The sequence below is a fragment of the Zootoca vivipara genome, chromosome 1 (genome assembly GCF_963506605.1).
Source record: "Zootoca vivipara chromosome 1, rZooViv1.1, whole genome shotgun sequence".
Classification (NCBI taxonomy): domain Eukaryota; kingdom Metazoa; phylum Chordata; class Lepidosauria; order Squamata; family Lacertidae; genus Zootoca; species Zootoca vivipara.
This window is the reverse complement of record NC_083276.1, coordinates 130,933,720-130,949,670: the sequence shown is the minus strand read 5'-3', so window position 1 is coordinate 130,949,670 and position 15,951 is coordinate 130,933,720. Positions and strand designations below refer to the sequence as shown.

Below are 15,951 nucleotides of genomic sequence, written 5' to 3'. Positions count from 1 at the left end.
AAAATGCAAGTTTATTACTGGGAAAGGAATGAAATACTTTTATTATTCAGTCACTCTGAATTTCCATTGAAGACTCTTTGACCCTGAGGGCTCTTTCAAGAAAGCACAAGTAGATATAAAACCAAAGTATTTATAAATCGTGTGCCTTAGGCTCTAGGTCAGTGGTGTCCAAACTTTTTTCAAAGAGGGCCAAATTTGAAAGGTGAAGGGCCGTGAGGGCCGACCAAAGTTGAGGTTTTTTTAGGATTGAAGTTTTTGAGCTTTTTTTAGGGTTGAGGTTTTTTTTTAGGATTTTACCCCAGGTAATAAATTGCCACAGGGGCCAGATTAATCCGACTGGTGGGCCAGATTAGACCCCCCCAAAATAGACTTTGGACACACCTGCTCTAGGCCAAGATAATGACTTAATTGTTTTTGTCCATTAGTATCCATTAAACGTAGAATTTGGAAAAAATGAAGATGCTTTCTTCCTGGCCATAAGAACACACATGGTGTCATGTGCCAGTCATTTCCATAACAATCACCAAGAAGCAAAAGAGTACTTTTGAGACCTAATCCAGCAGGTCATTGCACAAGCAAAGAATAACGAAACCCAAAATATCTTGTTGGTACAATTACATGACTGGTACTATTATGCTGTCATCACCAGATGGTGCAAGTTATTACATAGTTCAGAAATGGACAAAAAAGAACTGCAAATTGTAGAACCAGAGATGGGGAACCTGTGGAACTCAAGATATTATCACAGAATTGAAGAGATGGAAGTGACCCTGAGGGTCATCTAGTCTAGCCCCCTGCAATGCAGGAATCTCAACTAAAGCATCCATGACAGATGGCCTCCAACCTCGCAAGGGAGTCCGTTCCATTGTCCAACAGCTCTTATGGTTTGACTACAACTTCCATCAGTCCCAGCCATTATGGTCCAGGAGTTGGGGATGATGAGAAATTCAGACCCAGCAACACCAAGAGAGCCATGGGTTTCCTGCCACTTGCTATAAATCCCATATTCCATACTCTACCACAGAGCTTTCCAAACTTTTCATGTTGGTGACACACTTTTTAGACATGCATCATTTCGCAACACAGTAATTCAGTTCTATTAGCAAATTGGAGGTTAAACTAACCCCTTTCCAGCCCCAGGAGGATCACAGGGAGTGTTTGTGAGACATACCTACACACTGCTGCAGATACACTAACGTGTTGGCGACACACAGTTTGGAAAGCTCCACTCTACCAGAACTGATATAAAGGGAAATCCTAAAAAACCCATGGATGTAAAAATAACTTACAGCAGAAAAACTGGGTGTAATCATGACACAAATCATTGATCTGCAACAATCGTGACACTGAATCCAATAGGCCTCCACACTGATTAAAACAGGTATGCACACACACACACACTTCATAGAATGTGACATAATAAAATTTACGATTATTCGTTTTATTTCTATTGAGTAGATTATGTTTTGTATAGTGCAATATTATTTTGCCGTTTTTGAAAGCATCTGAAATTTTTAAAATATCGTTTGTCATTCTCCTGAGCCAACCTTCCCGCCCACCCCACCATTCCAACATCTAGAATCTGTTTCAACATACAAATGATTATAAATTATCACATACCTGTTCAGGTCCCATATTTTGCTAGTTTTATCCATAGAGGCAGAAGCCACAAAATCTCCACATGAATGCCAGGAGCAGTCCCAGGCTGCATAGCTGTGACCTTCTAAGGTCAGAATGCAGCCACCCTTTGCAAAGTCCCATATCCGAACAGTTGCATCTCCGCTGGAAGTGACCAATTTTGTTCCGCTGTTGAAAATAAGAAACCTGGATCACACATGGGCAACATTTCAGGTAACACTCTCAGGCCAATATGATGAAGTCTTTGGGTGGTATTTACTCAGAGGTGACCCACTGAAATTAATGGACCTAACTTAGTGGTGTTCATTAATTTCACTGAGTGGAATTTGCCCAAGTTTTTGCATGTTCAAATTGGGATATGCTCATGCAATGGGACTTTCCATGTCCATGGGCCCCCTAAATCTGCTCTGAAAGGTTGGGATATCCTCTAGCATAGGTTTGGAGCACAGGAGTGAGGGGGGGGGATACAGTAGCATTTTGTGGAATTATAAAACTTTGTTCACTTGCCTTCAAATCTCCAATAGGACTGACAGGGTAAACCATATTTCTTGACTATGAGCCTAAAGTTTATATCAAAGTAAGAAAATAACAGTGCTTTATGGTATTCAAAGCAACAAGATACATTTGTTGTTGGAATCTGTCAGAGGTTGTTACGACTACTCCTGAGTAACGACCTTCCACATACTTGTCTTTTAAAAGTCTTTATTGGTGCATGTTATTTACAGTGTAGTGAGCTGTCTGTTTCATGTCTTCTCATTCCGTTTCAGAATCCGGCACTACCCTCTTACGCGACTTTGACCAACATAAAAGCCTCGGGACAGTGAATCTCCTCCCCTTTCTCCTCCTCCTTAATTCCGGTGCCGGGGGAAAGGGTCTGCGATCCGTTTTTTTCCCTTTCCGCCCTTCCTGCCTCTCTCTCTTCCCGCCTGAGGAGTAGGGGCTCTCCCATGCTGCCGGAGACCTGGCACTGCCTCTCCGTTTCCTGACTAGCCCCTTCAGACCCTGCACTTTTCATGGCTGCTTGGGGACGGACTGCTCCTGATGAGAGGGGGAGGTTCTCTATACTCTCTCCCCCTTACAGAATCCATCTGTCTTGAGAGATCATGGAGTGTGCCTCCAGGGGTGTAGTCAAATTGCAGCACCTAAGTGACCTCCCTGGGGCACAAGCTTGAGCTTGGGCAGTGCGTATGGAGATCCTGGGCTTCCCAGATGAGGAGACCTCCCTCTCAGCCTTGCTGATGTGGTCCAAATGAAAGCAGAGCAATACATTTGGCACCAGCTTGGCTGCAGGAGTTGCTGGAAAAAGGTGTGCAAAACGTCATCCAACCATCTTAGGGACTCCAGATTTGTGTAGGGTTTACATCTTAGCCTTTTCTCCTTGTGAAGATATCGCACAAGGCAGCAGAGGTTTGAGGCACAGAGTTTTCCTCCTTCCCAGGTTGACAAGCTCTATCTGCCACTCAGTTTCCTCTACAGCGCATGAAAAAACCACCTTCTTGAATGTTGGACACATTACAAGTTTCGTTCACTCAATCCACCAGAGCAGAGGAAGTTCCTAAGTCATCGAGGGCTTGAGACCATTGGCTACTCTCACCTAGTTTAGCCCGGCAGTCAAAGGGTGTGGCCACTGTCACATGCTGACAGCTTCTAGAAGCCACAAGTGAGAGCTAAGAGCAGGGTGGGTCCAAAGGTGGACAAACTACATTAGAAGGAGCACAACATGTCACCCACCAGATGTACTGCCCCCTCCCCTAACACCCACCCACAAGCTACATTGTGCTGCTATAAGTCTTAAAACAATTCTGGAAGAGGTCACAAATATTATCTCCATACTGTAGATAGGGAGCTTGGGAGGGACTCCTCATTTGCAGGCACAAACAGACTTCATAGGAGTTCCTACTCAGAACTCATAAACTGATCAGTGTTGAAGCCACCTTCTTCTAAGGCTCTCCTCTGTGCCCATCAGCTGGTGGACAACTAAGAGGGAGCCCCTTTGAAACCTGTTTTTCAGGCACAAATGGACTTCAGAAGGGACTCCTGCACAGCACCCAGAGGTGGGTTGGCACCAAGTGGTCATCCCCTTCCCCAGACACGCAGGAAGATGGTGGCCTCCCAGGACCAGCCACGGCTGTGCCATGCTGCAAATGCTGCTCCTCAAGAACCCAATGTGAGTGGAGATTCCTCGCTGCTAGAGCATGACAGGGTCCACATTTTGGAATTGGGTTGGGGAGGCTGTGGTGGCAGAAGTTACATTCCTCTGTTGTTGTGTTTAATAATTGGAGTCAGCCACATATTCAAATTTGTACAAATTAAATGTTAGCAATGTTTAATTTAAAGGAATTTCCATTACAATATTAAAAAGTCTGCCAAGGCACAGTCCAAATAATAACTCCTTATGAAAGGAAGGAAGGAAGGAAGGAAGGAAGGAAGGAAGGAAGGAAGGAAGGAAGGAAGGAAGGAAGGAAGGAAAGAAAGAAGGAAGGAAGTCCCATCTCTAGTTAGATGTACTCTATCTATTAATCCTCATCTATTAGTATAACTATATTGCGTGCTTAATAGAAGTATTTATGTGCAGTATTTGATAAAAGTATTATTGATTTAACAATAGCTGACAAATTAATTAGAAGTGCCCCCCATTCCTTCTGCAAGCCTCGTCCAGTCTCATATGATGGCTGCCCATTTTAGAAAAGGTGCAGGGAAGATTAATTTAAACTTAAATAATAATTGTATTTATTTTATTTATTAAATATGTATACCGTCCTTCATCCATCCAAAGATCACAGCATGGTTCACAACATAAAGGTGCCTTTTGATCCATCATAAATGACAACAAGATGTCAGTGTATTGTTAATAAAGCCACAGACAAAGACCAGTTAAAACAGACTTTGAAATGCCTTCATTTATTTTCAATGCACTGAAAAACTTGGATATATAAAGTGGGTTTGCCTTTATAAGACATGAAACATTATCCAAAGTAACTTACGGTAATGTTATTTAAAAAAAATAAATACAACTTTGCAGAAAGTTCTCTGTTCCTATGAAAGGGAGGTTTTATTAGGATTATGTAATAAATTACATCAATTAATAATATAACTGGAGAGAAAATGTCATTCATAGAGTGCAGTGTCTCAAGGCCACACATGCAGTGCAATGCAGTCTTAGGCATATATATTTGGAATGAAGTCCCAGATAAGTCCCAGATAAATGGGCAGTGGACTTCTCATTAACAGCACAGTCCTAACCATGGACTCCTGAAATTGACTGTGATCAATTAATTACAATCCTAACCACCTGCAATTTTACTCAGAATAAACTCGTTGAAATTAATTATCCTAACTTAGTCAATGAACATGTTGAAATACCACCCCAAGTCTACTGAGAAGCAAGTCCTATTGAATACCCAGGTAAATGGGGCCAGGATTGCAATCTTTTGCTTATCAGCCTGCAGCTGAAGTAGAGAGACAGAAACAGGGCTGTTACTCCCCGGAAGTGTGGTGGAAAGGTGAAAGGACCTCAGTTATTTAAGGCAATCATATCATAGCAACTGTGCTGCTTTCTAAAATGACAAATTATTTAGGGGACAACAGTTACTAGCTCATTGCCAGAAAATGATAACCTGTTCCCACACTATCACAGCACTGGCACAGTGTCAGCACTCCATGTTCAACCTGCATGCTACTTGCATAGGAAACTTCGGCATAAGAAGCCCCATGAGATAAAAGACCCTGCCCATCATAGAATACTTCAGTTTGACTGGTTTTATTCACTTATATTTAAAATGCAGGACGTAACATGAAGGTGTTTGGACAAATGCAAAACATGTCACATTGCTTTTTCAAATGCTGACAAGTGCCTGAAATATCCCTTCTGATATTTTCCTAAATCAAACATACATGAGGGAAGCAAAGAGCTCTGCAATAAAGGTTGATAATCTCTGTCTCTGGAGGTGGAGGGAGTTTTTCCCCAGAGATTACTGAACCACTTTACAAAGGCTAGCATTAAAAGTCTATGAAGTGAGAGTATAAGTGCTGACCTCAGCTGCCATGGCAAGACATTGCTAGGAGGGAAGAAATGTCTGCAGGTTGATGCCAAAGTCAGGAAGTAAGTTCTCTGTTGTTTTGTAAAGATGTGTTCCTCAAAGAAAGCTCCCTCCCTCCCTCTCCTGAGAAACTGACTGAAACAGCTTTTATCTGCTGAAGTTCAAGTTTCCAGAACTAGAGAGACTTCTTCAGCTGCCTCCAGATCTTTCACTACCCAAACTCATTCCAAACTCATCCATTCCATCCCAAACATACCAAACAATCCATCGTATACAGCCCTACGTTACAACCGCATCTGTTCCAACTCCACAGACAGAGAATCTCACCTAAGAGATCTACAGCAAACCTTTTTAGAACTAAAATATCCAACTGATGAAGTTAAACAACAGATCAACAGAGCCAGGCTGATACCTAGAGAGAACCTGCTGCAAGACAGACCCAAAAAAGAAAATAACAGAACACCACTAGTTATCACATACAGCTCCCAAGTTAAAACAGTACAACGCATCATCAGAGATCTACAGCCTCTCCTGGACAATGACAGCTCCCTTTCTCAAGCTCTGGGAGGAAGACCTTTCATTGCCTACAGACAGCCACCCAATCTTAAACAACTCCTCACCCACAATAATACAACCACCAGAATGAACATGGACACTGGTACCAGAGCCTGCAATAAACCCAGATGCCAACTTTGCTGCCACATACACCCGGAAAACACCATTACTGGCCCCAACAACAACCAACATACCATCTCAGGACTATTTAATTGCTCATCTTCTAACATTGTGTATGCCATCAAATGCCAACAGTGCCCTTCAGCTCTCTATATTGGACAAACAGGCCAAACCCTACGCCAAAGGATAAATGGACATAAATCTGACATCAGGAACCACTAGACAGAGAAACCAGTAGGAGAACACTTCAATCTCCCAGGACATTCTGTACAAGATTTCAAAGCAGCTGTTCTATTACAGAAAAATTTCAGAAACAGACTGGAAAGGGAAGTTGCTGAATTGGAACTCATTACCAAGCTTAAAACCATGGAGCCACCTGGGATGAACAAAGACATAGGATTCTTATCTCATTATGCATGATCAAGCTTTCTTTAGTGCCTCAGCCCTTGCTTTCCCCCCACAGGACCTATTGCAGTCATCAGCAGTCGTTAACAGCCATCAACAGGTTTACCACTCCTATCCACCCATCACCCATTCCCACCCACCCCCACCACCCTCTGAATATACATAAGGGTCTGACTCTTCTGTTTCACTGTATCTGAAGAAGTGTGCATGCACACGAAAGCTTATACCAAAATAAAAACTTAGTTGGTCTTTAAGGTGCTACTGAAGGAATTATTTTATTTTGCTTCGACTCAGACCAACACGGCTACCTACCTGTATCTCATCCCATATGGTCACACCATTCCTCCATCTAATACGACCAGCACCTCCTGCCTGCCCTCTGCCACTACGCCCTTGAGCTGTACACTGTGTCAGGGGGACCTAATATGCATGAGACACAAACACAGACTGCTTGCAAAGCTTTCATCGCAGTTTGGTATCTGATTTCAGTCCAAAGAATCACATGTCACTGGCATTTTCAGAGGTGTGCCTGTGTGTGTTCTTTTATACATTTATATGTATATATTTGCGTGAGTGAGATTATAGCACACATACGACAAAGAAGATTCTCATGATATACTACTACCATAGGAGTTGTTTAATGTAGCAAAGGAACAAAAAATGATCACAGACTAGAATCCCTACTCCAATACAAACAAGAATAGAAACGCTAAAGATTATCCACCCTCAAGTTTCTCTGCAAATGATCGTGCAGAGGGGGTGAAAAGGTGTCAATGAGTTCCAATCTATGTTAAATCATCTCAAACTGACACTTTCTGGATGTTCCTAAATCCAGGGCCAGCCTACCCATGAAGCAAAGTGAGGTGACTGCCTCGGGTGGCAGGATCCACAGGGGCAGGAGATCTAGCCTCCAAGGAATGCATTGCCCACTGTGGCAGCGGCAGTAACAGCTGCAGGACATTCCCTTGAGGCCAGTGCCACCTCTACAGTGGCCTCTTGGCAAATAGGAGGGACTGCTGGTCTCCATCTACCCTTGTACCCAATATAGATCTTTGTTGTTGTTGTTGTTTAGTCGTTTAGTCGTGTCCGACTCTTCGTGACCCCATGGACCATAGCACGCCAGGCACTCCAGTCTTGCACTGCCTCCCGCAGTTTGGTCAAACTCATGTTGGTAGCTTCGAGAACACTGTCCAACCATCTCTTCCTCTGTCGTCCCCTTCTCCTTGTGCCCTCCATCTTTCCCAACATCAGGGTCTTTTCCAAGGATTCTTCTCTTCTCATGAGGTGGCCAAAGTATTGGAGCCTCAGCTTCATGATCTGTCCTTCCAGTGAGCACTCAGGGCTGGTTTCCTTCAGAATGGATAGGTTTGATCTTCTTGCAGTCCATGGGACTCTCAAGAGTCTCCTCCAGCACCATAATTCAAAAGCATCAATAAATAGATCTTTATTCCCTTCCAATGTAGATTTTCACCCACCTCTTCTTCCCTGGTGGGAGGGGACACCATTTTGTGCTTTGCCTGGGGTGCCAAAATGTATTGAGCCGGTCCTGCATAAATCTTAGAACAAATTCAAATATATTGTTTTGTCTAATTTGATACCTCTGTGACCACAGTATAAGCACCCTGACAGATTAGTAAGCACCCTGCATATGGAAAAGTGGGATATAAATTTAACAGACAATAAATAAATCAGGCACCATCAAGCCAACTCTCAAGTGCCATTATAGATGAAATCACATGTCTTAACGCAAGCAGGACATGCAAAATGTCAATATGGAAACACTTGGCTTTGTGTACACTGCACATCTGTTTTGGGGGATGTCAGATCACTTTTTGAGTGAAGGGTAAAAATATCCATGAATAATGTGCATGCCTACTGCAAAGCTATATCTGCTGCTACACTTCAGGAGCTAAGCCGGAAGTGGGAAGAGCTGCCATAATGGCAGATACTGAGAAAAAAGGGGGATTGTAATGAAAAATGACCATCGCTGGAGTACTTTGTGCAAGAATGGTTGGCTTACTCTCACAACCTTCAGGATTTCATGGTATGTGCACCCACGAAATGCATGATCCTATTTTCAACACAGAAAAATCAACTCAAAAGTAAGTGAGGTATGTGAAATGTAGTTAGCAATAGGAAAACTAGTTCAGCCATTCAATATTATTTCCAAATCAAGAATACAAAGGCAATTTTTCATTAAGATAAAAACCAATTAATGCTTTCTCCCTGAGAGCTTACCAAGTCTTCGGAAATAAAGGTTTACTTGATATTTACTAAATTATGCTACTAGATCTCTATTTACACTGCTGCTGGCTAACTTGCCTGGGGGTGCACCATAGCTGTGTTCCAAAATCAGCATGCCCTAGCTTTAAGCACAAAAGCACTCTGGTAATACACAGCAGGGAAGGAAAAAAGAACACTAGCAACCATTCACATTAGTAGGGAAGTATGACTATTTCTGTTGAAAGCACAGCAAACAGGGTTGCCAGTCCAGATCCTGACATTACTTCTGCAGAGTACCATAGGAAAAAATGTTAACATAAGGAATAACACATTTGATAAAATTCTCCTTTCTTTGCAGCTTTTGAAAAATACAAAGGCTCTCTCAGAGTCGATCTGACAAACGTAATAGCAAAACAATAACTAACTTCCCACAAACACCAGCCAGGATTTTTGAAACTGCCTAGGTACTACCAAAAACAATATTTCAATAAACTCATTAAAAGCAGAAGCCAACTCACAGATAAATATGGATGGGAAGGGACATTTAGCATTTTAGTTTGAGCAGGAGGAGGGAAGAATAAACATTTTAATCAAATCCATTACCTACTTATTGATTTCTCTTTGCTGGGCAGGTCCTGCAGAAAATTTATATAGCATGTGACATTGAACCATTTGGCCAAAGATACTAGATTAGTCTGAGTAAAAAAAAATTAACTTCTCTTGCGATTTCTCAAATTTCACAATGGATCATTTTTCAAGTGTGGTGGAATGAAGTGAGATATCACACTACTACATTTTAGGTGGACCTAGACTTTAGGTCCTAAACCACCCCGCTTCTTTTCAATGAATACCTAGCCTACTTTGAAAGAAAACAATCCCACTTCAACTTATACTCAGGAGGGATTTGTTACTTTGGCTGAGAAAAGGACTTTGGGTTCATTTTTTTTAAAAAAACATGTAAAGAACACAAAAAGGAGAGCAAATCAATACAGCTCAGGAACAGTCAACATGTACTCTCCAGACATTGTGGACCTCAGCTCCCATCGTCCTTGACCATAGGCCCTGCTGACTGACGCTGATGGGAATTGTACTCCACAACATCTGGAGGGCACATGTTGGGTACCTCTGATCAAGCTGTAAGAGCAAAACGGGCTTTTTATTATTATTCATTTGGTCCTAAAATATAATTGGATTTTTATTGTTTCAAAAAGCTTTACAGGTTTTTCACGATTTTGCCATGCTTTTTGTTTGATGTTTGGAAATTGCAGGCTGCTTTTATACATTCAGTTATAGTCCAAAAAGAACAGAGGAGCCAACTGCAATAAAGTATTTGAGGAGGCAGGGCTGCCCCCCAAAGTTGATGGGCGTTGCCATTCAAATGGTGTCCTGTGCTGCGTCTTTTGATTGATTATGTGGGGCGGGGATTACCTGCCCACCCAATATTTTATTCAAGTTGGCATCCTTGAGAAAGACTTTGTAAAACTTCCCCGTTGCTAAGTGTGCCATGAGAGTTAAAACAGACATATTTAAAACCATTTTTATTGCGGTTGTGTTAGGCCAAATGGGTCTTTTGAATAGCCCCACCCAGTCAGTAACTTTTGCCTCGTTTCTCTGAAGCACCAAACAAGGGAGGATAGATATATTTGGGGCATACAGAAAAATCTTCAAAATTGGCATCCTTGAGAAAGACTTTGTAAAACTTCCCCGTTGCTAAGTGTGCCATGAGAGTTAAAACAGACATATTTAAAACCATTTTTATTGCGGTTGTGTTAGGCCAAATGGGTCTTTTGAATAGCCCCACCCAGTCAGTAACTTTTGCCTCGTTTCTCTGAAGCACCAAACAAGGGAGGATAGATATATTTGGGGCATACAGAAAAATCTTCAAAATTAAATAAGGTTGTTATCCTTATGATGGTTGAACTGGTTAGCCAAAAAGACTTTTTTCCCCGGAGAGTCTTCATTTCCTAATCTGTGAGGTCAATATGGTTGCAAACATTAGTCTTTCATAGCAGAATTTGTCACTTTGTGCGGAACCAAGAAACAAGACTTAAATCAATGTCTTTCTTAATGACTTTCTCACAATATGCCTCAATCGTGATTGCAATATTCAACTTGCCTTTCCCAACCTGGGTGCTCTCCAGATAGAAATGGTTCAGATTGTTACCTCCAACAACCTTCATCATCAGCCAATGGGCGTTGTAGTCCATTCTCTGGACTGCAGTTTCTTTTAACTGATTTTAATGTATTTTTAATTTGTTGCAACCTGCCCTCATGCTGGAGGGCAGCTAAGAAATTAGAATCATAGAATTGTAGAGGTGGAAAGGAGTGTGAGGATAATTCTAGTCCAACCCCCTGCAATGCAGGAATCTTTTGCCAAACATGAAGCTTGAATGCACAACCCTGAGATTAAGAGTCTCATGTTCTACCAACTGAGCTATCCCAGTTTAATAAATCTGGAGGGCACCAGGCTGGGGAAGGCCACAACCATTTATTTTGTAAATGAGGCAGTGAACTCAGACTGATCTGAACTTAGCTACTTGATGGTTACACCCAGTGCTTTTTTTCTGGGGGGACGCAGGGGGACGCATACCCCTAAACATTTTGTGAACCTAAGTTTGGCCTCATTGAGGGGCAGTATTTCAATATGAGTAGGGAAATGAGAATTTGTTGTTGTTGTTGTTGTTGTTGTTGTTGTTGTTTAGTCGTTTCCGACTCTTCGTGACCCCATGGACCAGAGCACGCCAGGCACTCCTGTCTCCCACTGCCTCCTGCAGTTTGGTCAAACTCAAATGAGAATACCCCTAAACATTTTTTAAGAATAAAAAAGGCACTGAACATCCAAAATGTTACTTGTTTATAGGAACGTAGTTGTTCCATGAAGATACATCTTTAATACTTAGGAATTAAGCACACAGTGCAGTACTTAGTGCAGCCTCCACGGTCAAGTGTGTTATTAGACAGAACATGGTAATCTAATCTGCTGTACAACAGGACTTTGGAACCCACTGTTGTCTCCATATCTAACAAATTTACCAAAGACCCTGTGGAATAACTGCCATTAAGAACAGCAAGGTCAAATCACATAAGCTAATGCTTTTTTCACAGCTTCAGAATGGATAAAAGTGCTCTACTTAACCAGGGCTTTAAAATGGTACTTAGGTTGTCTTTTTAGGAGGTTCTTGAGTCATGAGTCTGACAGGGCAATTTTGACCACTAAACCTCCTAAGCTGCAAAAAAAATGCTTTCAAATGTAAATGATACACTAAGCTTAAAATCTCTCTTTTGAAGTCAAGGAAAAGATAAAGTATTAGGATATCACAGTATTCTTCCAAGCAATTAGAATAATCTCATAAAACATTAGAAATTATGCATTTATTAAGGAGGGGCTGATCTCTTTAAATACAGGAAGCTCTCTTTCATGAGCCTGAATCACTGATCCATCTAGCTCAGTATTGTCTTCTTCAGGAGAAGGGAGCAATTTTTGCCTGAGAACCACATTGCCCCCGTAATACTAATGCCAAATATCAAAGCTATTTCCTATAGAAACAGAGGTATATATTTCATTGTTAGTAACTCTATTCCTGAGTTTTACTTTTGCTCCACAGAATCTCTCCCTTCCCTACAGCTGCTTTCAACTGAAAAGCTTTTGAATAGGAGGGGACACAGAGTGACAGATGAAATCCAGCTGAGGACCGTGTCTGGCCAGTAGATCCGACCCTGGTTTATGCTGACTGTCAGTTCTCCCAGGATTGAGTCAGCTGCCCTTTGATGCAAGTACAGTGGAACCTCGGTTTATGAACACCTCGGTTTACGAATTTTCGGTTTACGAACGCCGCGGACCCATCTGGAACGGATTAATTCACTTTCCATTACTTTCAATGGGAAAGTTCGCTTCAGTTTATGAACACTTCAGTTTATGAACAGACTTCCGGAACCAATTGTGTTCATAAACCGAGGTACTACTGCATATGCAAGAAACTGAATTCTGGGACATTTTGCATGCAAAACCTATACTCTGCCACCGACGTGACAGCAGCTCTTGTTCTTGTAATGCAGGAAGCTTTCCAAATGGGCAAGTGACAGCTAGCAAGACAGCAAGTGAATGGGCAGGTGTATTTATAACTGGGTGGCCCCTATACTCTCCTCCTTTTTCAGGGATTCCATCCCATCCTACTTGGTTTTCAGCTTTTCCTCTGTCAACAGAGAGGGTAGGATTCTTCTAAGGACTTCTAGTAGTGGAAGCTGGCATAAGGACTTCCACTAGTGTAGCTGTGCTTCCCCTCCCCCATACAACCCCCCTGAAATTTGCTTAGGAGGTCCATATATTTACCCAGAATTGTATGCGGTGGAAAGAGGGTCATAGCTGCCAAGTTATCCCTTTTTTTTAAGGGAAATTCCCTTATGCTGAATAGGCTTCTTCGTGAGAAAAGGGAAAACTTGGCAGCTATGAAGAGGGTGGATAGTTCCATCTGGCAAGGTGTAATGTTTGTGCTGATGGGATGACTGTCATAGTGCTACCATGTTTAATTCCTTCCGCATTAAGCATCTGGTGGACACTAAGCAAGATCAGTGCTCATTGGGCTGTTTTGGGGACCTCTACCATTTTAATCTTGGGGATTAAATTGTATCTTCATGCCAAGGGCAACTGGAGGGGCTACTAAGAATTGTGCTGCCTTACACTTCATATAAACAAAAAAAATGCTTATATATTTTTGGCATCAACTTAACTTTTTGAGTTCTCAAAAGATTTTTTCCTCACCTGACATTGATTTATGAGGGCATTATCATTGTCAAGGAGATAGATTTAGTGTGCTTTTGGGATAGCTGTTAAAAATATAACCAAGCTTACTGTTTGAGTAGATGGATTTTACAGCTCTACAGCTTGTGATGGAAGGAAGGAAGGAAGGAAGGAAGGAAATGCTGTATTTTAATTTTCAACACCACACATATTCCTATACATAAGTAGGAACAGGAAACAGACCATGGATTCTGAAAAAAATTCAGGAGTGTACAGCTATTATCAGATTAGTATACTAATGTTGAAGCCAAAACCTTGACAGAGCAGGGCCTAGAATGTTTGTCTGGCACATATGGCCTGTGAGGGACAGGGGATATCGCGAAGTCCCTCCCCTCCTGAGTTCAAGCCCATCCCCGAGCACAGGGGAAAGCAGAGAGAGTTCCGATTCCAATGGGGAAGCAGGAAGTCGTGTCCGAGGCTCAGGCAAGGTAGAGGAGCCAGGGTCCCAGGTGGGACAGGAAGGGGCGAATAAGGGGGGGAGACCCATCCCCCCAACTCCGGAATTACGCAGAAAGAGGAGGGGAAAGAGGATGGGTCTGCCAAAGCTTTTGTGTTGGAGAAAGACGCGCCAAAAGCCATTCGGAGGTTCTGGAACCGACTGACCACATCACTCCGTGTAAATAGCAATGACTTCAGCACTGTAAATACGCAGCACCAATAAAAGAATAAAATGCAGAGCTGCGTAGCGTCGTTACTCTGAAGTAGCCCACTCCGGCCACTGTGACAGCAACCTCCGAATCCTTTTTTGGGCTACTTTGGAGTTGCCGGGATGAGCGTGTCAGAGGCGGAGAGATGGCGGCAGATCGCGGAGCAAGCCCAGCAAGAACTGCAGCAGCTGTCGCTGCAGGCGCAGGGGGAATTGAAGGCAGCTAAAGAAGAGACTAAGAAGGTCCAGGACGACCGGCTACAACTTGCGGAACAGGTGAGAGCGCTACAGGAAAGAGAGCAGGAATTAAGGGCGGTGGCGGTAGACCTCCAAAACAAGCTGGATGCAGAGAAAACCAAGGCGGGAGGGGCACCCCAAGTCCAAGTGCTGCCAGGAAGGAGAGCCGGGACCCTAGTAAGCAAGTTCAACGGAGACCCGAGGGAATATCAGGGCTTTGAGACTGAGATTGTGTATGCTCTTGAGCTGCACCACGATGAGTTCCCTGATGATGAGCACAGGGTAGCGTTTATTGTGGAGCACCTTACCGGGGCAGCCAGGGAGTGGCTAAGACCGTTAATCGCAACAAAGAATCCTTGCATGAAGAATGTCAAACTATTTCTAGAAGGTTTGAAAACGATGTATTCGTCCGATAGTCATATGGACCAGACTAAGGAGGAACTTCATAATTTACGCCAAGGAAATATGACAGTTCGCGCGTATTGGGCGAAATTCACCATGCTGGTGCACAGATTGGGGTGGGAACTGGAGTCACCCCCAATGCAAGCGGCGTTCTACTTGGGGTTGCATGAGGAGGTGAAGGATGAGCTCTCGAGAGGTCCAAAGCCCAGTAATATGGATCAGCTGAGCAAAGCGGCTCTGGCGGTGGGGGTGAGACAGGAATCCCGGTGGAGCGACAAGCAAGCAACGCGCGCAAAGCGGGCTTGGTTCCCACGGTCGCAGGAGAAGCCACTCCCCCAACAACCCTTTCAAGCCACGCCTGGGGCCAGCCAGGACCAGGAACCCATGCAGATTGATAGCGCGCGCGCGCGCGGGCTTTTCAAACCCCAGCGGCGCCAAGACGCAAGGAGGGAAGGGGTGGGAATTGCTTTCTCTGCAACTCCCCCCAGCATCTCGTCAGAGACTGCCCACATCGCAGGGAGTGGCAAGGAAAGGCGGGAACGGTTGTGCCCTCCCCCACTGACGTAGCACCACAGCAGGGAAACGGGAAAGCCTGGCTGCAGGAGACAAGGGGCAGCAGCCAGGCACAGTCAGCAGACAACAGCCCCAGCCCACCCACCCGCACAGAGAGGAGCAGAGCCAGCCCACCCCTCCCAGAGCAGGAGTGGTTCTAGAAGTGACGCTCACGCTCCCAAATGGCTATCCCCTGACGGTCCTCGCCCTAATTGACAGTGGGGCGTCAGCGAACTTCTTCTCGAGAAACTTTGCAGAAGAGCACCAGATCCAGCTTCTGCAGCTGGATTTTCCTCTGCACGTGGCGACCATTGACGGCAGAGAGCTGCTGGGAG

General features: G+C 43.6%; 1 protein-coding gene across 2 annotated transcripts in view; it reads right to left on the bottom strand.

The window, feature by feature from the left end:
• The window catches only part of SPAG16 (sperm associated antigen 16), a 392,111-nt gene that overhangs the window by 202,513 nt on the left and 173,647 nt on the right, over positions 1–15,951 (bottom strand). For both annotated transcript variants that reach the window (XM_035138897.2, XM_035138915.2), the window contains exon 12: positions 1,621–1,806. In XM_035138897.2, the coding sequence (XP_034994788.1) occupies positions 1,621–1,806 (186 nt within the window). The remainder of the gene's footprint in view (positions 1–1,620; positions 1,807–15,951) is intronic.